This window comes from Ictalurus punctatus, chromosome 29 (genome assembly GCF_001660625.3).
Source record: "Ictalurus punctatus breed USDA103 chromosome 29, Coco_2.0, whole genome shotgun sequence".
Classification (NCBI taxonomy): Eukaryota; Metazoa; Chordata; class Actinopteri; order Siluriformes; family Ictaluridae; genus Ictalurus; species Ictalurus punctatus.
This window is the reverse complement of record NC_030444.2, coordinates 11,290,187-11,313,386: the sequence shown is the minus strand read 5'-3', so window position 1 is coordinate 11,313,386 and position 23,200 is coordinate 11,290,187. Positions and strand designations below refer to the sequence as shown.

At 42.5% G+C, this 23,200-nt stretch overlaps 3 protein-coding genes across 7 annotated transcripts in view; 2 read left to right on the top strand and 1 right to left on the bottom strand.

Annotated features, from left to right (window-relative positions):
* The first annotated feature begins 24 nt into the window (after nt 1–24).
* On the top strand, nt 25–16,075 carry rela (v-rel avian reticuloendotheliosis viral oncogene homolog A). Its single transcript, NM_001329256.1, is given in 11 exon segments — nt 25–196; nt 2,192–2,227; nt 3,108–3,244; nt 7,264–7,409; nt 7,785–7,876; nt 11,000–11,134; nt 11,384–11,488; nt 11,961–12,176; nt 14,722–14,799; nt 14,946–15,029; nt 15,300–16,075. Coding segments are annotated over 11 exon segments (1,806 nt in total). The 5' UTR covers nt 25–189; the 3' UTR covers nt 16,070–16,075.
* A 2,952-nt stretch (nt 16,076–19,027) lies between these two features.
* c29h11orf68 (chromosome 29 C11orf68 homolog) overlaps nt 19,028–23,200 on the bottom strand; it is a 4,217-nt gene continuing 44 nt past the window's right edge. Inside the window, exons 1-3 of one of the 5 annotated variants that reach the window (XM_053677723.1) lie at nt 22,938–23,200; nt 22,736–22,793; nt 19,028–20,155 (exon numbers count right to left, since the gene is read on the bottom strand). The exon at nt 22,938–23,200 is cut by the window's right edge and continues 44 nt beyond it. In XM_053677723.1, coding sequence (XP_053533698.1) covers nt 19,389–20,111 — 723 coding nt within the window. In that variant the 5' untranslated portion in view covers nt 20,112–20,155; nt 22,736–22,793; nt 22,938–23,200 and the 3' untranslated portion in view covers nt 19,028–19,388. Of the gene's footprint in view, nt 20,156–22,013; nt 22,487–22,517; nt 22,678–22,735; nt 22,794–22,937 lie in introns of those variants that run through there. The other 4 variants (XM_017461336.3, XM_017461332.3, XM_047152294.2 and 1 more) reach the window with 4 other exon arrangements.
* Nucleotides 22,741–23,200, top strand: part of drap1 (DR1-associated protein 1 (negative cofactor 2 alpha)) — a 10,605-nt gene continuing 10,145 nt past the window's right edge. The window contains exon 1 of the mRNA XM_017461338.3: nt 22,741–22,975. Coding sequence (XP_017316827.1) covers nt 22,934–22,975 — 42 coding nt within the window. The 5' untranslated portion in view covers nt 22,741–22,933. The remainder of the gene's footprint in view (nt 22,976–23,200) is intronic.

Here is a 23,200-nt window from a genome sequence, read left to right as displayed (position 1 = left end):
TTTCTTTAAACTGTACCACGTCACTTCCGCTTTGCAAGCAAGGGCGGCCAGCAAACTTACTTTCGTCTCGGTGAAGCGAGGAAGAGCAAAGCTGCCAAAAAATTTACTTTACCAAAGTACTGCAGAAAAGGACTGACTGCTGCGTTTCTGAGGATTTCACACACTTTATGAACGAAAGTTGGAGCCGAAATGGCTGGTAAGTTTCGCTGAGAGTGTTCCGTGTGTGAGCGTGTGTGTTCAATGAAGTTGTTGTTTTTGTCCACCGGTGGGGGGGGGGGGGAAGCCCCCAAACGTCAACGCTTTACAATACACTACAAGGCTGCGACCGAAAACGAGGCTGTATGCCAAATGGCTCTGTTCTCCCTACATAGGTGCACTATCTCGCAATAGCGTTCCACACCTTACCTAGTGTACTCGACGTCCAAGCGGGAGTCATTTGGGTTGCGGTCCTGGTGCTGCCATGTCTTGTCGGAAGTACAGCTACAAACTTCGCACCATTAACATTAATGCAAATGGGATTGTTTTCCAGGAAAGGCAGCTGGATTGTTTTTGTACAAACGTATTAGTTATTATTAGTAAACGCTTTATTAATATCACATAATTGGCTGTGTTTACGACTTGATCCAAAACCTTTAAGTTTCAGTAAAATGGGCGTAATTTTAGGTTACGTAGTTTTCCCGATGTGAACAAAAGCTGTCCTAAATTAGCCTGTTTCTGATAGTATACGCAACATAGTTTGGTAAAAATGTGTATATATAAAAAAAAACCCAGATCTGATCAGATTTCTCAATATACCCAGGCTATTTTTGAAAGTAAAAAAAAGAAAACGGCAACTGTCACCGTCCGTAAACTCCCCATTCCTAACACTGTGATTAAAGCTTGGTTTATTATTAACGCTTCTTTTTTTAAATTTAATTAATTATTTAACTGATTAATTTAATACACAAACTGTACAAATATGTGAACAAACATATACAACTCACAGCAAGTATGAAGACAAATTTATATACATTTATTTGTATACATATACATTTATGAGAAGGGAAAACAACTTATGCCGGGGTAAAATTACAAGTTAAAGTAATAATATTATTAACGCTTTATTTTCTTACTGCTCACGTTTACAGTCGTCATGTCTTGCAAACGGATATGACGTAGAAAAGCTTACACCTAGCTACCGCGCATGCGCAGTGCAATTGGGACAGGGGCGCAAAACGGTGAAAGTGTGTTGATGAAGGTGGTTTTGTCCACAGAGGGCGATATGCGGGTTTGTTGTTGTTTTTGAGCTGGGAAAAAGTCATGAGTAATTACAATTCAAAGAGCATGGAGACGCTAACGATGTCGTCCAGTCACAGCACTAAATACTTATGATGTCCAATCACGGAGCATTAAACGCATCCAACGTCGTCCAATCAGAGAGCATTAAACGCATATGATATCGTCATATCACAGAGTAATGAACATCCATCCAGTTACAGAGCAGTAAAGACTTACGATTTCATCCAGTCACAGGGCATTGAGCACCTACAAAGTTGTCCAATCACAGAGCAGTAAATGCTTATGATGTCATCTAATCACAGAGCAGTACAGACTTACGATGTCATCCAATCACAGTGCCGTAAATGTTGATGTCATACAGTCACAGAACAGGAAATGCTTACGATGTCATACAGTCACAGAGCAGGAACTGCTTACAACATCCTCGTGTCACAGAGAACTGAGTCATCTAATCACAGACCACCGATCACCTGCAACATCCTCCAATCACAGAGCACTAAAAGCTTACACTAGGGCTGGGCGATATATTAATATAATCTCCATATTGTAATAAATGATGACGTGGTACACTTTTCTGAGATATCGTTATTATGGTGATTGTATTTTTTTTTATTTTTTTTTATTTTTTTACGTTTTTAATAATTACAAATGAAACTGTACTGAACGGATGCCATTGATATCCCAGAAGATTAGCTGATTTTGAAATGCACATCCTCATGTTTGACGTGCCCTGTTAACTAACGTATAAATTCGGTAGCGAGCTAATGTTAATATATTTGTATTACAATGAGAGTACTGATCAGGTCTTGAGCCATTCGAGTATCAGTAACAAATCATCGTCTTGCTCCTGCAATCTGAGAAATATAGGGATTTACGTTTTCATTCTTTTTTCATTCTCTCTTTTACTTTCCAGAAAGGTTCAACTGGGGACAGCCCACTGTGCAGCAAGGTAAGGGGTAGGGGTGTGTGTGTGTGTGTGTGTGTGTGTGTGTGTGTGTGTGTGTGTATAAAGTCATTGCCACTGATTTCTATTGTCCACCCCTTCCCACGAACCTTTGTACTATTTGTAATGCTAGAAATTGGATGAAATGGACATCTTAGGGGTTAGGTTTCCCAGTTGATTTACACAATACGTCTAACCTGTTCTTTGTATTGTAATTAAACAATGAAGCAGATCGGTTGCAAAAGTTTTCAACACCCCCCCCCCCCCCCCCCCCCCTTTTGTCTGCAAGTAAGTTTAAGATTACTGTAACACTCGGCTGAAAAACACTGCTGACAGTAACACTGATATGCCACGATACACTTTAAAGGACCTTTTTTAATCTTAGGTCGAGGTTCTCTGTTCAGAAATATAAAAAGTGTGAATGAATGGCTTGCAGACTTGCTGATAAGCCACAGTGAGCAAAGAGCAAAAGCAAGTGTAACATGCGGGCGACCACACACGCCCACATCGAGATGATTAAATGATACTGAAAAACTGTTTATTTGCTATCCATTATAAAAAAACAAAAACAATCTCTCAATATTTTAATATGCGGACGAATCCGTCATAATTAGAAATGTAGAAATTGTGCAATTTGAAGTTATACTTAGCTACTGTCATTCTCCTCATATGGCAGTATTCTTATCTTAGATTAGATACATAACCTTGTGGCATAGTTTACAAATCAGTTCTCAGTATTTTGCATCACTAACGTGAGCAGTATAATTTGTGTCACTTCTTGCGGTACAGGATCCGGCAATATATAACTGTCTATATTTATTCCATCATTGCTGTATTATAACCGAACGTGTTGTATCGATCCGACTGTTTCCAATTCTCGTTCCAGGCTCGCCGTACATCGAGATCATCGAGCAGCCCAAGGCGAGAGGGATGCGCTTCCGTTATAAATGCGAGGGGAGATCAGCTGGAAGCATACCCGGCGAAAAAAGCAACGATTCCACCAAAACACACCCAGCCATCAAGGTGCGGCGCTCACGGCGTCTTCCCACAAAACGCCTTTCCCGTAACTCTCACGTTGACGTGGTGACACTGATCCCATTCAGGTCTCACCACTTTCTCTGCGCTAACTCACACCTAAATAGCTCTGTTATTTTGCACAATTGTTGCTATGGTTACAGCAAAAGGCGTCGGTCGGTCTGTATAGCGCTTCTTTGTAAATCCATGTCATTCTTTTTTTATTTTTTTATTGTCTTATAATCAATCTCGGTTGCCATGTTACGCGAGATCCATCGCCCGGCAACGTTGCTTTCATTCCCAACATAAAGTGGATCAATTAATGAGATTGACCCCGTGCCAGCAAATATATAATGGTGGTCATGGTATAAAGCTGTGTAGTGTGAAGCGGAGTTCCTGTCACCACCCTTTATGCACGTCCCGAAGTGCTTTACTTCATTTATACCACAATAGCAGTTTTGTATGCATGAAACCTCCGGAGCAGGTTAGCCGTCTAGTTACCATGGTGATGAAACCCACTAAAAACCAATCCGCCTGGGAAAACCAGAGTTTGGTCAAACTAAACGCTCAAACGTCCCGAGGTAGCCACCGAAACCAGCTTCGTGAAACAGGCCCAAGTACGTAAAACGCGGTGTTTTATTTCGGTTGCTATGGTTACTTCCACGCACTGTAGTCTATAAATCATTCAAGTCTCTGTAATAAATATTATTAGTAGCACAGCATGGTTGAATCTGATTGGTCTGAAGGTGTAGTTACAAGACGGAAGGTTAATATGAACGCGCACATTGTAATACGTTATCGTTTCTATAGTAACGGTTCATACACAAGGGCTTGTATGGCGGACAATCCATATACTCTCAGATTAACAATAAGCAGATGTTTAGAAAACATATTGTTTCCAAACATCTCTGCTTTGTAAAGTTTTCCAGCACGGTGAGTTGTTTTTTTTTACTTTTTTCTTTTGTTGTTGCACATTTCTTGGGAAAGAGAGCGAAAAAACATCATCGATCACAAATAAATTCGAAACATTTTGCAGATTATGCAAGGCGTATGTAAACTTATGACCTCGATTGGAAGCAACGAATGCACACTGTTAACGTTCAGCCAATCAGCGAAGACCGTTTTTTGATGCCCTTGGTGTAAGGTTTCCTGTTTCTGTGCAGAGATTTTCGAGATAGCGATCTATTAACGCCACTCAATAACAAGTTACAGTAGCAAGCTTTCTTTGAAACATCACTGATACAGGAGTTGATGTGTTCTGACTTTTGGCCCTTCATCAGCCTCTTCTCTGATTGACTCATTCTTCCCTCCATTCTTTGAAGAAAGCGCAACAGTCGATTCCTGCGTACACGAACAGTCGAGACTCGCGTCTTCTGGCACTGATTTTAGAGGAAGTCCTCTTTGCACTCGAAACGTTATTTTGACTGAGCTACAGGACAGAAACATGGAAACTCTGCTGCGAGTCTCCCACGCGTACTCACGACCCGTTCGACTGTTTTGGCAGTTTGTATTTCTTCCGTCATTATCCTTTGATCGTCTCGAGAGACGCTGCAGTTAGGAGTGGGCGACACGACGGAGCGTTATTGTTATTCGACGTCCATGCACATGTTTAGAAACATCTAAAAGTAGCTTGGCTTGTTTTTGTCTCATCAGTTTGTTTTTCTTTTAGCTTTGAGCGATTTAAATCAATCAGCGGGTTATTATCATTTATACCACGGCGCTGTTGAATTCTCGATTCTGAGTGGTCAGAAGGGTTTGGACTCATTTTCCTATCCTAACAAATCATTCACGTTGACTCGGGGTGCGTCTCAATCGGCTTCGTAGCTCCCGAGGTTGTGAATCGGTATACGGTGTACATGAGTTCTGGCAATGGTAAGGACCCTGGATGGGTACACATTACGACGACGATGACGCAATTTCCGGCGACGTGACTGCGTACTCGCGTCGTAAAACGTCACCACCGGTGTTTATCAACAGCGGGCAGGACCGATATCTTTGAGATTATACATCATATACATTTGTTAGCTTAATCACATGCGTTTCTGTCAAGGTACTTCAAGCAGGATCGCAGGCTAGCTAGTGGATTAAAAAAAAAATATCATTAAACACTTCAAAGACGTATAAAACGTCAAACAGCGTAAAAAAATATATAATAATAAGCTACTTAGGTTTGTAGGCGATGTTGGCTGAGAGTTCGTCCGCCATTTTAGTTGATTTTTTTCCCAGCTGAGAGACTTCAGAAAACATGACGTCATTTCCAGTAAGGAAACATAACCAGCATCGATGCTCCCTTGATTTTGCGGTGCATTATGGGATTTTTTATTTTTTTTTTTCAATTGAGCGGACATTCCAGTGCGCTGGAAGGATTTTGCCATTGAGACAGCCCTTAAAATGGCCGAGTCCCTGATCAGCACCCTGACCACTGAACTAGGGAGCTGATTGAGACGCACCCTTGACTTGTTATGGTGGACAGCAAGGCTAATAATAAACGTGTTGTTATTTAACAACGAAGGAGACATTTATTTAACGTTTACGGAACGAGTCTTCACGCTTTGTTTTTTGTTTTTTTCTGTAACCTGACAAGCTGCGTTTTTAAAAAAAAAAAATATATTATTGACTTTAGAAACATAGGGTTGGGCGATATATCGGTATAGTATTGACATCGTAATAAATGATTACACGATACACTTTTCTGAGATATCGTTGGCATGGTGATGTGTTTTTTATTTTTATTTTACGATTTTAATAATTACAAATTAAAAGACACTGAATGGCCATTGATTTGATGTAATTTAAAAAAAAACCCAACTTAATCTTCATAGCCTTAGTAGGCTGGTAGATTTCCATGTATCTCAGGAATCTCCAAATCTCAGATTGTGTCTTCCAGATCTCCGTCAGCCCTTTCAGCCTATTCTAGACTTATTAACTATTAACTTTTAGTTCTGTGCTGCTGTGAGCTAGAAAGTGTGGTTTACCACAGAGTTCAGGCACCTGGAGAGTCCGAATGAGCACACACACCGACACGTATGCATGTTCACAGAGACTTCCGGTTTATTCATTCAAAACAGAAGTATTTATACACATCGTACACACTGATAACGGCAGTGCGTGGACGGTTTCTACTGGCGCAGGTGCCAGCCAGATAGACAAAACAAAACACATATAAGTCTTATATAATAAGTCATTTCAAGACACAGAAAATACATGTGCCAGCTATAAGAAGGATGGCAGTTGATCAGCTTATTTAAAGAGGTAATTAAATGAATACATTCATTATAGGTATTTGATAGCAGTTCGTAATATAAGAGAGTACATGATCTAAGAGAATTTCCTTTCATAGGCATTAAAGAAAAGTATCGTCAAAGTCAGCTTGGTTATTTTACTCCGATTTTTTTTATTATTACTATTGTTTAATACTATTAGTATTTTTTGCGGACAGTTTGTTAGCTAAATTATATACGCATCGGTTATCGTAGAAATGTCCTCAAGTATCGTGATACGATCATTTAGTCGTATCGCCCAGCACTCATTCCACAATATTAAATGTAACTATAAACGTTTAAAAGAACAAAACAAATAAAACATGTCGTTCCACACTGGTGTGTCAGGCGGCATCACAGCAAACCCCCGCCCCCCGTCGCTGCTTAGTTTCCTATAACGCCACGCCCAGTCGAGTTTTATTCCTGAACACAGTTTTTATTGCGCTATTACTTAACTAGCTTTCGTGTGCATCATAGTTGCATCAAAGGGAGGAAACGGCAGGATCCGACAAATTTCTGTTCTCTACGCCAACGCCAATCTACAGAGAGAGCTATCCGTTATCTCAGAACAGAAAGATAACGTTTTCAAGAGCTTCCTTTATTTCGTTTCACTTCGCTTCCAACATCAGTGTCGGTGCCAGGACAAATTCCCCATTCGATTAGCGCCGCTATAAATCTCAGACCAAGTGGACTTCAGATAAGTTGTGGACTCAAGTAGCTCTGGTGCGTTCGACATTAATCTCAAATCAGGTGTGTTTCTCGTGACAGGTGCATAACTACAGCGGCCCAATCAGAGTGAAGATCTCCTTGGTTACCAAGAACCCGCCGTACAAGCCGCACCCACACGAGCTGGTGGGAAAAGACTGTAAACACGGCTACTACGAAGCTGACCTGCCCGAGAGACGGGTTCACAGGTGTGTGTGTTCTCTAACAAAAGGTTATCACTTTCTCAAGGCAAGTTCCTGGATGAAAAACAAAAAAAAACAACCAAACCAGTCACTACCATCTGAAATGAATCCTCATAGTCAGCTCTGCAGTTCCAGCTATTTAAAATCCCCTCATTTTAATTACAATATAATTACGAATTTAATAACGATTGTAAGTACAATAAACGTTTACAAAGCATTTTTTTTAACCCAACATTCCTGTTTGAGAGATTTCCTGTAGAAATAAACGCTCTAGAGCCCAGGACCTCTCCTGCGTGCGCACATTTTACTTTTACTTTTGATTTTGTCATCCATTTTTGCTTTCTCACGCTGCGCTCTCTCTTTCTCTCCCGTCACTCTCAGTTTCCAGAATCTCGGTATTCAGTGTGTGAAGAAGAAGGATGTGGCCGAAGCCGTTTCCTGTCGCCTGCAGACACAGAACAACCCTTTTAACAGTGAGACACTAGTGCCTTTTCTCACACACACACACACACACAAATATGCAGAAGAAAGCTTCCATGTGTGAGTCATCCAACCCGCATCATTTCCCCACACCGTATATAGAACGTCATAGTAACCACAAACAATTGCACAAACAAAATTTGTTCCATGTTTATAAAGAAATGCTTTTAGAACAGTGTAATAACATTTTTTTGGGTAAACGTTTAGAAACGCGTCAACGTTTAACAGTTAGAATGAGAAAATCTAATGAATAGCTCATCTAGATGTAATCTCGAGCAATCTAGGCTTAGAGGAATTTACAGTGACGGAAAAAACGTCCGTATCGAACGAGAACTCTCCTTTCACATAAGGAGACTCGCTAAAGTTAACCAGAATTCATCGGTTTAAATTTTTGCAAGTCACCGCGAATTCACATACGGATTATGGCGTCAAATTTAAACCGCCGTAACTCACATCAGTAACTTTAAAGAAAGCAGTCCAAAAACAAATAAGGCACTCAGCCACTGCATTACTAGAAGATTTAGCGCTTTGACCATTTAGTAGTCATTTTGTTATTTTCAGCTTTGTGAACTTTTTGCCTTTTATGGATCTGTACGCACGTACCTTCACTTACAGGTGATCGGCGTCAACATGGAGGAGTGAGTACAAAGAAATTCAGCTTTACAGAAAAGAAATGAAGACTTTTTTTTTTTTGGTTTATCATGTGAAAATACCTACACACAACTTTAGTTAAAAAAAAAAAAAAAATCAACCGGATCCCATTTGTTGTTATGAACATGAATATGAACGCGCTACCTCATCTGTCGATAGAAAGTGACACATGTATACACGTATACGGAAATCTTTGGCCGAACCCCTTAAAACAGTTTCTAAAGCCGTTTTAAAATATTTCTTTTCACCTACAGTGCTGTGAAAAAGTATCCTGATTTCTTCTGTTCTCATACGAAATAGTTTTAGGTCTTCAAACGAAATACAGCATAAAACAAAGGCAACCTGAGTAAACACACAATACAGGTTTTCCCTTACTTCTAGGACTAGGATTTACTCCTGCGCTTTGGATCGTTGTCTTGCTGCATGATCCAGTTGCGCTTGAGTTTCAACTTACGGACTGAAGACCGGACATTCCCCTTTAGGATTTTCTGCTAGAGAGCAGAATTCATGTTTCCATCAATTACTGCAAGTTGGCCAGACCCTGAAGCAGTAAAGCATCCCCACACCATTACACTTCCACCACCACGCTTGACCGTAGGTATGATGATGTTTTTGTGGAATTCGGTGTTTGGTTCACACCAGATGTAACGGGACACCTGTCTTCCAAACAGTTCCACTTTCACTCATCAATCCACAGAACATTCTCCCAAAAGGTTTACGGATCATCAAGATGTGTTTCTGCAAAATTCAGACGAGTCTTAATGTTCTTCTGGGTTAGCGGTGGTTTTCACCTCACCACTCTAACATGGGTGCCATTTTTGCCCAGCGTCTTTCTGATAGTGGAGTCCTGACCAATAAGCTTTACTGATGTAAGAGAGGCCTGTAGGTCATCTGATGTTGTACTTGGCTCTTTTGTGACTTCCTGGATGAGTCATTGTTGTGCTCTTGGAGGAACTTCAGAAGATTGGCCACTTCTGGGAATGTTCACTACTGTACTTATGGTACTGTACTGAATATATGATGAATAATCCTCCTTACATAATATTATGCCACTCAATTTTGAGCAAAATAAGCACAATTGACGTTTTATTTATTTGTATTTTATACCAGAGAAAAACATTGTTGAGTGATTATCAAAGACCAGGACACTTGACTGCTATATTATAAAGTTTGGCCTTGCCTTTTAAGCGTTACAAATTTAACCAGGTTTAAAAGTAATATGAAAGAAGAGTCAATCACATTATCAGGCTAAATGAATAAAAGTCACCGTGGCATGTACCTTGCAAGTGTAGGCATTTCCTGCATTTCTTGCACCTTGCTGGTTTTTACACCCTTCTGGGCGACGAGCCGGTGCAGAACGTGTAACCTGGTCTCAGCAAAATCTTCCAAGCCAACCACAGCCCAGAAAATTCTAGCACTAGTGCAAGGGAGACGAACTCGAAGCCCTTGTGTAGGAAGCAAGTTAAATGGTAAAATGGTCTGCAATTATACAGCCCTTTTATCCAAAGTGCTTTACACTGTGTCTCATTCACCCATTCACACACACACACACACCAACGGTAGCAGAGCTGCCCTGCAAGGCGCTAACCTGCCATCGGGAGCAACTTGGGGTTCAGTGTCTTGCCCAAGGACACTTCGGCATGTGGGCTGGGAATCGAACCGCCAACCCTACGATTAGTGGACAACCCGCTCTACCACCTGAACCACAGCCGCCCCAAGTTGTCAAGCAGTGGTCACCACAAAGTACAGGTGTTATCCTCGTTAATTATCTATAATCAAACCAGGTTTATAGATAATTAAGGATTATGTCGTGTACCCTTTCATAATCTTTACAGTATAACCTACAACAGAGCTGGTTCTGAGACACATTGTCTGCACTTGCGCTTCGCCATGGCCGTTACTTGCGAACAGATGTTTAGATTTAATTCCGAGTATTTGCTTTAAAATAATATCTTCGTGGCCGCGGGCTAGTTTTTACCCAGCCCGCAGCCTTATTCCAAAACCAGCCCAATTCAACCAAAAAAACAGAAAACAAACTGTGACCCTGTCAACCCCGATTGTAACTTTGTTTATGTAAGTGTGTGTGAGTGCATGGGTGTGACAGTGTGACCGAGAGGATTTAAAAAAAAAAGAAAGAAAAGTTCGTGTTTTAGTCTGGCCCAACAAATTGTACGTGTTTAGATGGATATTCTAAAGAAAAATTCATTAAGCTGTACGCCCGTGAGAACGAGAGAGAAACTGTAGCTTTGATAGACGCAACAGGAGGTGAAACCCTGAAAAACGTCTGATTACCGGCTTATTTGTCTAACACTGGAAGCTGCAGAAGTCTGTTTTAAATTCGATTTGATCTCCTGCTTCTCTTCCTCAAAACCTGATTTCTAGGGTGAAACGTGTGTTTATGTCTGTCTAAAGCGTGTGCACGTCCTTGCTTTGTCTCACTCCTCGTCTGCCGTCCTGTGCTGCAGTTCCCGAAGCCAAAGTGTGGGAGGAGGAGTACGACCTGAACGCCGTCCGCCTCTGTTTCCAGGCAACCATCACCCTGGCAACCGGCGAGCTGTACGCTCTGGAGCCTGTCATCTCTCAGCCCATCTACGACAACAGTGAGTGTGCAGAAATCAAACCCCGCATGCACCAGTTCTGGTGCGCAAATTAGGACGTGTTTATACTGCAGAATCTGTAGCTATTTACAGCATTGCATTCACACACACACACACACGCACACAGTGTATGCACACAACTCATGCGTGTTCCCTTTTGACCTGCCCCGAATGAGAAACATGCTACAAATGAGTGCTTAACTGCCCCCCCCCCCCGTCTCTTTCTCTGTGTGTCCATTCTTCTCCCTCCAGGAGCTCCGAACACAGCCGAGCTAAAGATCTGTCGCGTGAACAGGAACTCTGGCAGCTGCCGGGGCGGAGATGAAATCTTCCTACTGTGTGACAAAGTGCAAAAAGGTGTGTGTGTGTGTGTGTGTGTGTGTGTGTGTGTGTTACCAGGTGCTGCACTCAGAGCAGCTCCTGCAAGTTATCTCGGTGTCCATTCATTTGTTTTTTTTTCTAGTTCACTGGAAAGCCAGGAAACAGGCGAACACACAACCTTACATTACAGTAAACCAGTCCGGAAGACTTGAGTCATGACTCGTAATTTGACTTGGAACCACGCATAGGACTTGAGAACAGACATGGCCTTCAGCTTCTAAGATTCAGACTCATTTACTATGTAGTGCATGAGTTGATGTGTAAATATTCTGGATTTTAGTATTCTAGTCAACAAGCTAACCCACATTCTAGCGGTGTCGTACACATGCTAACTCACGAACTAGCATTATAATTATTACCATGCTTTTATAGTGAACATAAAAACGGCGTCCATGGAATCCCGTAACATCTCCGCTCATTGGTCCCCCCCGATTTTTCCCCCCCTCAGAGGACATCGAGGTGCGCTTCTTCCGAGACTCGTGGGAAAGTAAAGGCTCGTTCTCTCAGGCCGACGTCCACAGGCAGGTCGCCATCGTGTTCCGCACGCCGCCCTACTGCGATACGAACCTGACGGAGCCGGTGAGAGTGAAGATGCAGCTCCGCAGGCCGTCAGACCGCGAGGTCAGCGAGCCCATGGACTTCCAGTATCTCCCCGCCGACCCAGGTGACCTATGATGTCATTTCCGTGTTGTCTGAGGCATTGTTTTCATTTTGTAACATACTGATACACAACTCTTTACACCACCTAAAGCGAATTGACAAATATTTCTTAATCATGGAATTTTTTTTTCCCAAGATTTCATATTGGCTAAGCGTAATAAGCTAGGTAATAGTGGAGCGTATCTTCTGTATGTTCCCAGGGTTCTGTGTTCACCGGATTTATATGGCACGTAATGAACACGGTGATTTAAAGCTGGAGTTATAGGCCTCGGTATAAATGAGAGCTTGGACATGTTCATACTTAAGATTTTGTTCTTTGTATGAGCGTTTACTGTGTTTTTTAGGCTACAGTATGGCATTTCTACCGTTTAGTGTATACATTTCACTATCGTTCATGCATGAACTATATGAATGTAGACTAACAGGTATTCCCCAAGCAGCACAAATGAGGGTTCAGCATGTACAACCTAGTTCATTTTCCAAGGTCATAACTTTCATAGGTTTGTGGATGAAGAGTGGATTTGAATCTAATGTAAGATGTTATTCATTTAAATGTGTTGCTGGTGTTTAAAGTTAAAAGGTCCCTGTGAAAAATGAGTCCTGACTAAATAAAACCTTTAGAAAAGTTTCACTGATGTATGTTAGTAGAACATTGAACTGGGGAACATGGGAATGACCTGAGGTAATAGCTACACGAACATGTTTTAATATAGTTAGCTGGCTAGTTTTACACTGAGGGGTTCTCACTGCAGTAGCAACGCAATCTAGCTAAATAACTAGCTAGTTAGCTAAATAGTTAGCTGCCGTCACTATAAAACACGTTAAATAAAATAACATTTCTAATTACACGAGGGTTGTAAACGCAGTCGCTCAAGACAAGCACTCGGCCGACTAGCTAGCACTGTCAAAGTATTCAATAAAAGAAGGTGTTAGATCATTTTAAATGTTGTTTCAAATGGAGCTAGTTGGCTAGAGTTACCTAAGAGGATTGTTTTGTGAGTGGGCTAGCAAAACGAAGCTAGTTAGCATTTATCACTGTAAAAAAAGTATTAGATGGGAGGAAGTTTCAAATATAGCTAGCTGACTAGCATTACCTCAGAGCATTGCCTCATAAATTATTCGATAGCTAGCTACCTTGCTAGTTAGCTAGTATCATTCTAAAACAATGACAGTAGTTGAAAAAGTAAAGCTAGCTGGCTAAAATTGTCAGAAGAGCCAGGCATTATACTGATTATTCTGCATGTATTCATGCTGTGTCTGTGTGTGTGTGTGTGTGTGTGTGTGTGTGTTCATGCAGTCTGTAATGGTATTTGTGTGTTTTTCTGTATCACATTTGTAAGCTACACCCTAAACTCCTATGGCTAACCATGTGTTTGAACTATGCTAACTCAGTGTAGTAGAGTTTTAGCGCTGTAGCTCTGTGTGCTACGTCCTCCAGTCAGCAGATCTGATCTGGGTTCAGTCGTGAGTTTATTAGTTGAAACAGTACGACTGCTGTGTCACCTCCTGAGTCGTGACATCGAAAAATGACTCGCTGAAGGACGGATCCAGTTTAAACCGGTTTGATTAGTGGTAGTTAAACAGGCTATAGGAAGGGTCAGAAGGGACATCGTGTGTACAAGCAGAGTTGCCGGGTCAGATCTCGGCGCCCCAGCGTGTAGCGTGCAGGCTGTGATCAACGAGTTAATGATGTGATTAAGACGTAATGTTGCACAACTCTGCTGACGTCAGCTGTAACCGGTAAGACGCCCGTAAGCACTTTGTTTCTGGGATTGTGTGAAGTCGGTGCTTTGTTTGTTCTGGAATTTTTCATGTTGGGGAAAGAACACTGGAGTGATTCAGCGGCGTCAATGATTCACTCGAGTGGAATGACAGACTTGCAGGTTTTTTCCCCCCTTGTTCCCTTAAAGCGATAGTGTAGACACAAAATAAATGTAACCCCAAATGTAGTTGGTCAGCCCTTTTAAAAAAAAAACAAACAAACAAACAAAAAAAAAAACTCTTTTTTTTCCCTTTTTTTTCCCCCACTATAATTTCAAGACAGGGAGGTGTGGTCTCTGTGCCTGTTAAGCCTATTGAAGGGGTGTGGCCATTGTTTGTGTCAGATGCAGTGAAGGGGTGTGGCTTCTGTATGTGTCAGTCCTAGTGTAGGGGTGTGGCCTCTGTGACTGTCAATTGAAGTGAAGGGGTGTGGCTTCTGTATGTGTCAGTTGCAGTGAGGGGTGTGGCCTCTGTTCCTCTTAAGCCTATTGAAGGGGTGTGGCCTCTGTATATGTCAGTTGCAGTGAAGGGGTGTGGCCTAAGTGCCTGTCAGTCGCAGTGAAGGGGTGTGGCCTCTGTGGTGAAGGGCTGTGGCTTCTGTCCCTGTCAGTCCCAGGGCAAGGGGGTGTGGCCTCTATGGTTGATCCGAGTGCATCACGTGACAATAATTCAATTATTAAAATGCTACAGTTTCCTGAGTTTAAGTATTAAAAGTTAGCAAAATGATGGTTGAGTAAAATTGAAAATACAGACTGGTTAATTTGTTGTTTGTGGTTGCTGTTGAGCAGATGAGTACAGGCTGATGGAGAAGAGGAAGCGGACGGAGGGAATGCTCCAGAACCTCAAACTGAGCAACATCATGCCAGGTGAGTTTTGCATGTGGTTCACTGTAATAAAAGTGCAACACATCTATAATATTTGACTGTTAAACCTTTTTTTTTTTTTTTTTTTTTTTTGTTTTGTTTTGTTTTGTTTTGTTTTGTTTTTTTAACAATAACGTGTGTGTGTTTAGATGCCACCGCTGCGAGGAAAAGCATAACTGCCATAAGAACACTTCCAGCTCCGAAACCCCTGGCTACTGCCAGTGCTCCACCAGGTAAACGCACCTTTCACTCACCTTACACAAACACCCTGTTTACTGTCAGTAACAATGAAACGAGTGTGAGGTGTAGGGATATTCCTAGGTTGGATTTAATAGGGTTTTTGGGGGGCATTAAAAACATATTAACTGTATTCTTTTATATGGGTTATTTTTCCTGAGTTGAAATGACTTGTCAGTGTGTTTTTGTATGTGTATTTGATCGTCCCGGTTTTATTGGGGTGTTTTTTTTTTCTCCGAACGCTGATGTTGTGTGTCTCCCTCTAGTGGTGAATCCTGTGCCATGCATGGGTCCAGTGAGGCCTCCGTCTTTGTTCAACACTCCCGCTCCAGGCCTTCTGTTCACTCAGTCCCAAACCGAGTCGACGCCCTCTAACGGAGACGGATGGAAGTTTTTCACCAACGTCAAAGTGCAGCCTTCTGCCGTTCCAGCTCCGTCCGTCGCTCAAGACTTCCGCACGGTCAATCTCTCCGACCTGCACGGCTTCTCCTTTCCTACGTTCCCTCCCTCCGTTCCAGATCAATCCGACTCGGGCAGCAGGAGGGACGGAACCGGGGCTAACGGAGCTGGTACCATGGTGACCCAAGAGGTCCAAAATACGTACGCCTCTTCCATCAGCCTGATGGATAACGAGATTCCTGAGTTCCCGAGCTTTTCCGAAGCCCAGACGTCAGACGTGGAGAACATCAACACTGACGATTTTCAGGCGCTGCTGGGCCAAAGCGGAGACGGCACTTTGGCTACTTCCGTATGTCACGCCAACGCGGCAGGAAGCATGGCCGTCGATAACGCGCTGGGTTCCAGCGGTGCCGAGCAGGCGGCGAGAAACCTGGGCAACGGAACCTGGATGAGTTTCCCACAAAGCATCATCAACTTTCTGCAGAACGAGCCGATGCCGGACGAGGGGATGGCCGGCACATCAGCCGTACCTGACACCCTCGACGACTTAGACTTCCCCTCCCTAGACGAGGATCGCCTCATGTCCATGTTGAACAGCGGCAACCAAGTCAGCTTCCTGTCCGGGCATCCCACTTAGATATTACACACAGTCGGATTTGCACCATCCTTACATCGAGACCTGGAAGAGCAGCAACTCAAGAAGAAGGAAGAAAGGGACAGAGGACAAAATGGAGGCCAGACTTTCACAATGCCTACTGAGGCCATCTCATTATCTCTGTCTTTTATATTTCTTTTTGCAATCAAAACGCATCACACGCATAGCTAACAGCATTTTAGTTCATTTGCCTCTTTGATGAAAGCATAGTTTTGAGACGTTCCATAAAGGATAAGCCACACCCACTCGGCACGCCGTTCCTTTATCATTTCGAACACCAAAAGATTTAATCCCAAACTAGACCCAGCCTTCCAAACAAACCTTCGTTTACATTAAAGCTCCACTCTGTTCAGGTTTTTAGTTACACGATATGGGGGGGGGGGGGCATTTTTAAATGTTAAAGCTGACGCCATAATGACGGAAAATAATCCCCGAAGTGGCACTGACGTTACTGCCTTTTCATACATCATGTAAAGTCACATGACTAATCACGTGATTTAGTGGTTAGTCAGTAATAGGTGTGAAAAAGTATGGTGAATGTTTCTGATGTGGCCGGGAATTCGATTCTCATTTAATAAACAACCGTAATTCATGTTTGTTCACCTACTTGGTGGACTTTTAAGACAAATTTTATATATATATATATATATAAATTTTTGACATAGCAATCGGTTATGATAATATTCCTGATGTAGAAGGGAAATCTATTGACTGTAATGAAATGTTGTGTTTTTTATTAGAAAGACCGCTTCAGCAATACAAAATGACGGTAGTGTATAAACCGTTACCACATACCTGCAGCTCAGAAAGCGCTACTCAAAATTATTGGCACCCCAGACAATTTCCATCCGAGTCATCCAATGACTTAAGGGTTCAAAGTGTAACCTTCATGCGACTGATCATGATTTAGTGATTCAGAAAGATATGTTTTATTGTTTTAGGTCGAAGACCGATTCTCTTAAGCCACCCCCACTCGGACTTATTAGACTGAACAGACGTTGAAATGGAACTGGAGTCACGTTTACTGTTTAATATTTCATTTTTTTTTTTTTTTTTTTTTTTTTTTTTTTTTTTTTTTAGACACTAATCCTTCCAAAGTCCCGTTTCGGCACGGTTTAAAGTAAAGCAAAAACATGCGACGCTCGACAAGCCCGTGTGTTCGAAAACAAAGGAAAAACGCTGATCGTTTTATTACGCGTCGCTCGATTACGTAAACCTAACGTTTACATGGCGAATACTTTTCGCCATGCGATACATCTGAAACGTTTTTTTTTTTTCCTTCAGTTGGAGGCGTCGTTTTCTCTGCTGTTTTCGTCCAAATTTAACGCGCTTCTCGATTGACAGCGTTCCCTGCAGCGCTGCCTTTACATCGAGACGAAACAAGCACGTCCTTCGTGTCGTTTCTGCAGTCTTTTAAGCATAAACGTGCGGCCTGATGACGACGGAGATAAAAGGCGGACGGTGTATGTTGAGAATTGCGATACAGGACTAAGCCTGGTGCCGATATTTTTGGCCAAAAACGGTAAGCGCATAGTGAAGTGAGGGTGAGAAAGGTGTGTAGATCGTGACACAGTGGAGGACGATATGGTGAAAGTATATCACGATGCGTATCGCGGTATTATGTTGTCGTGACACGACACCAATCGGGCTGTGTGCAGACGTTTTCAGAAACGCCTGGTGATTATATCGGGTATGTTACGGCAAAATAACGAACGGCGTGGTGGTGCGATGAAGCAGAGTTACTGTTACCACCCTGAAGTCGATATATAGCAGAGCAATTTGTGTAAGAATCGATCATTTTTAATGAGACTTGTTAAAAATATATATATATATGTATTTAAATTACAGCCAAAAAAATTAATCAACGCCTTCTGACCAATCAGATTTTGTGCATTTATTGCAGTACATTGTAACATAAGTCAATTACCTACACGCCTACACACACACACGGTATGCAAACCAGCTTTTCTGCTTAATCTGTCCGGATAGAAGGTTTTGTACATAGGCGATCATTTCGTGAAGGTGATATAATTCACTAAATCTCATTACAACACGACAGTTTTCTACCACTGAATAAATATCCTTTTCTTCGTTTGTTATATCGTCCTTTAGTGCTGAAAATACGGCCATATTATCATCTGGTATAGTCTAATACATTTTTATAAATAACAGCTCATCTGTAGTCAAGATATTATCGTGTAAAGATGTATGTAGATTTGATACGCTTGTCTGTCCTGTTGTTGATCAAACAGAAACTGAAGAAAAAAATATATTTCCATTAAATAAACTGGTTTTTGGTGTTATTTATAGAATCGTCAAAGTTGCTCGATTTATTCGTAAAAATATTCAGAAGGAAGAATTCCGGTTTGACATTAAACCGTTAGGTCTTGTTTGCTGAGGTGTGCAAAAGCGTCTCGGCCCGAATCTGCGGAAAATCTGCGGTCATTTTGAAAAACTGCAAGCTCCTCCTACTCTTGCTTGATTTTGCGTTCATCTCTGCGATCGCTAAATCCCGGAGGAACTGAAATAAAGCCGCTCTTCCAACCCATGGTACGCCTCGCCTCGCTTTACTTTACTGAGCTTGCTTTTCCGCTGCTGCCTCAACATGGGTGCGATCTTTCCTTCCACTCGCATTCACGCAGGAATTGTATTATATCCGGAAAATGGCCGGTGTGAGTACAGGTTCGTATTCCGATCAAGCCGGAGGCGCACCCGAGTATCGGGATAAGATCAGACAGCCCGGGTCCAAGATGCGGAGCTGCATCTGATCCGACTCCACCTATACGCCTAACCCCGCATTAAACTCGTTTACCCAGCCTGAAACGCAGTCTACCCCCTTGACTTCTGGCTCGCGTCGGAGTCGGACTGTGGACCCTGTGCCGGTGTCGGCCTGCCTCGTTTGGAAAGCATCTTCACGTAGAAAGAGTTCTACAAAGAAAATGTTTGTCACACATGTTTATTAAGCACGAGGGGTGCTATCTTTTTGCTCCTTAATAATTAAACACAAATTATTAAAGTTTTAATTAGCATTGTGGCAAACCAGAGATGATGAAGTTGCTTGTAAATTAGGTACGATCTCTTTAAAACTGACTTCAGACAAAAGTCTCGAGGAAAAAAAAAACAACAACAAAAAAACAGATTGGTAAGAAAAGTTAAGAGAACAATTTTAGGTGAACGAGAGAAGATTAAATTGAACAGGTCATTAAACAACAAACAAACAATCAAACAAACAAACAATCAAACAAACACTCTCTTCGGTATTCTCAGGACAGTCCACAATGCTGGAGTTTTGATCGTCCGCCTATGTGACCTCCAAGTTGGTGACTTTGTTGATGATGTGTGAGCGGCGAGGCACGCACTCCAGATCGAACTTGCTCTCGTAAATCGTGGGACACAGCTTCCAGCGGTTATTCCTGTAAATCCCGAGGTACGTGTAGACGTCTGGCTTGTAAGACAGAGGACACTTGATGCCCGTCGCCCTGATGGCCGCGTCCAGCTGCATCACCTGCTCCTCGTCAGCGAAGTTCTGGTTGTAGACGCAAATGACGTGCTTGCCGTCCGAGTTGGGGTCGCGTGGACTCACTTTGGCCACGGAGATCTTCCCGTCCAGGATGGCTCTCGCGACGCACTCCCACGCGTGGTCCACTTTGAAACCCGTGTCCAAGTGCATCAGCCATTTCCCCGTGAGCACGTTGTGGTTCAGTGCGATCTCTTTAATGGTCTGGAAAGTGATGGCTCGGCCGCTGGAGCGAAGTCTTTCCCAGCTCTCCTGCAAGCCCGAGACGTCGCCTTTGCTCGGGCAGTGGCTGGTGCCGTACACGGCGATCCACCCTACAGGCCCCGAGACGTCGTCCCCGAAGCGGCTCACCAACGAGGGCCGATTGGACTCGAGCCAACTTGGGAACTCGGCTCTGGGAGTTTTGCGGGCGTCGAATACGATCCAAGGATCCAGATCGGCCGCCATCGCCTCGGCAGCGTAATCCTCTGCTGAAAGAGCTTCGGGATGGTCGTCTTCTTCCTCCATCTTCTGTTCCGAATGCGACTCGGTGGATAATGCGGTGTGTAATCCTGTGAACGACAAACACTACAGGAATCACTTTAGGCTTTCTTTTCCTTACAAACAAAGCTAGAGCCTAGGGATGCATTGATACCAAGATAACGCCCCTGGAACAAGGTACCATTAGTTTAACCTTGAAGGAAAAGAAGGTTTTTTTGTGATTGACGCAGCTAAAAAAAAAAAAAAAAAAAAAAAAAAAAAAAAAAAGCTCGATTTTTGAGGCGGCTTTTTTAAAAAAAAAAAAGTGTTTTTTGTTCCTTTTTTTTTTTGCGGTAAACTGCTTGAAATCACAATCGTGCGAAATTGTTTTGCGTGCTCTTTCACCGTGATTTTTCTCAGAAAATGAAACCTTTTAACTGCACTCGTGTTCGACACGTGACTCGAAGAGGACTTGCGACGAGGTCACATGGTCTTGGCTCAAATCTGCGGTAATTTTGAAAAATCACAAGAGCCTCAGCATATTACGGCGTGTGCTTGACTTTGCGTTCGTGAAAATCCGTACAGATTATCAAAACAAACACGCTTTTTACGTAACGCAGTTCCCATCCTGCACTGGTCGCTATACAGGTCGCTTCCTTGGTCCGTCGGGTCGGATTGCTTTCTCACCACGTGCCACGCGAACGAGGTGGTCTCGGCCCGATCGATCCTACGTGGATCCCTGCGCGACTGCCCTGTTCGTGTATGTCGGAACGAATCGAATGGAACCGTACGAGGAAGAAGCACCAGGATCTGAAACAAACGCTCCGAACGATCTAGGTGTGAAAACGCTTTAAAAAGGTACCACTGATGAGAAAAGCAAGCGCACGTGTCTCAGTGCTCGCCGAACTGAACTGCTCTCACACGGAACAGTTTCTCTGAACACTCGCATTACACCTCGTGCTCATTTTTACTGACAGTGCTGTCAGGTCAGACTCTATTAAAGCTACTTGTATTGCAGGAACATGCTGTAAGACGTCCTCTTGATATTTTTCTCAAAACACGCTTCACTTCTGATTTGATTGGAAAATAAATCTTGAAATGCGTCCAGAACGCGGTCATCTCGCGTCGTCTGTCGACTTTGCCTGGCAACGTAGACCATCATACGGTCCGTTTACATGGACGACGATAATCCGATATTAACCCGATTAAGACGATACTCTGATTAAGAAACTAGCGTGTAAACAGAGATTACCGATGAACTTGATCCGATTAAAGTCATACTCGAAGTAAACACAAATCGGAATTAAGACGTGTGGAGTACTCCTGTTTTACTCGCAGTATCGACATGCGTTACAGACATGTACACACCTTAATCACACTATTAACGTCGTGTGGGCGTTTTCACCGCATTTTGCGACAGGACACTTACACACACGGCAGCGCTCGACCGTTTGACGGCAAACAAGAGAGCACGGCTACGTCCGAAACCGCGTACTTACCTACTATATAGTAGGAGAAGTACACGTACTTTGGCTACTATATAATAGGTAAGTACGCGGTTTGGGACGCAGCCCACGGCTTCAAGCAGTCGTCTATTTGCACGTACAGCACGACAAATAATTAACTGCACTTGAGGCGTTCGTAAAATTATACATACAAAACTGTATACGGTACCACCTAACGAAGACGCATGTCGATACGTGAAATTCTGGACGTCGGACGGCGTGGCGTGGGGACGTAATGACGTGTGCCGTTAATCGTTCTATAGCAAACGGGAACATGAAAGGAATATTCTAAAAGCGACTCATTTAGACACCTTAATCAGAATATTATATTGTCTTATTAGAATAATAAGGTCAATAATTTAGACTACTGCTGTCCATGTAAACGTAGTGACAGTATCATGTTAATATCGGAGTATGAGAAAATTATTACGATACTGAACAATACCTGCCTGATATCAGTATCGATGCACCCTTAGTCCAGCCAATAATGTGTTTTTTTTTTATTTTTTTTATTTATTTTTTTATTCTGATTAACTACATGTTGCAAATGCTATGCTATACTATATACTACTGCGGATTGGTTTCTTGCTAAAGATAAAGTTGTCCTGTTTTAATCGGACCTGCAACACAAGAAGAAAACGTTTAAACAGAAAAAGCGTCAACTCAAACTGGACTTTTCACGTTAGCATCCGGCTAATAAAACTGCGTTTCTATGTTTATCCACTTTACCCATGAACATTTTACCAACAAACAACTCATTTCTACCCAGTCCATCTTTTCCTTCTTGCTATACTTAAAAAAAGAAACCTTTATCATTAATAACCGCTTATATTATTTGCATTTATCGCCTTGACTACGCTAAGTGCTAACGGCTACAGTTCCAATACCCAACTTTATTTCACGCTACAAACAAATCTGCATTACCAAAAAAAAACCCAAGTAAACTTACACAAGCGAACGAATTTCAGACCGCTTAATAGTTTACACCGATTTCAATCAAACAAACAAACAAATAAATAAACACAACACTATAATCCCACCACCGCTTGCTACCAAATCACTGGAAAACTGAGTTGGGTGGGCGGCGTCTGGATTCGCATACTTGTTTCCTAACTAGGGCGCCTAACTAGTGCGTCATTACGTGTATATCAGAAGGAGTTCTCTCACAAGTGAGTGGATGGATGAGTGTATTGGGACGCGGCCCGAGCGGAGCTAGTGAATCCGGCTGGAAGAGAAAAGAAGCCGCAGATCAAAACAGTGGCGTGAATCCAGCTGCGAGAAGAAGAGCAATTAAAGGGATTTAAAAAAATCAATAATAATAATAATAAAAACCCATCGATCTCGGATTAGAAAAATAATTTTAACATGCCAAGCAAGAAGAAGAAATACAACGCCAGATTTCCTCCGGTAAGTTGGTTAGCTTTAGTTAGCGCACAGGACGTGACAGCTAGCTTCTCAGATCAGCGAACTAACGTCCATTTTTCTAGTTTCCACTCGGTATATTATTCTAATCTGTCACTTTATTCCACTCCAGATACTGCCACTAATATCCCACTGTCCGTCTCTAATCCAACATGGCTGTTTGACGTCAGTTTAGCAAACTAATGCAAATGAGTCTGGCAAGGCCGATGC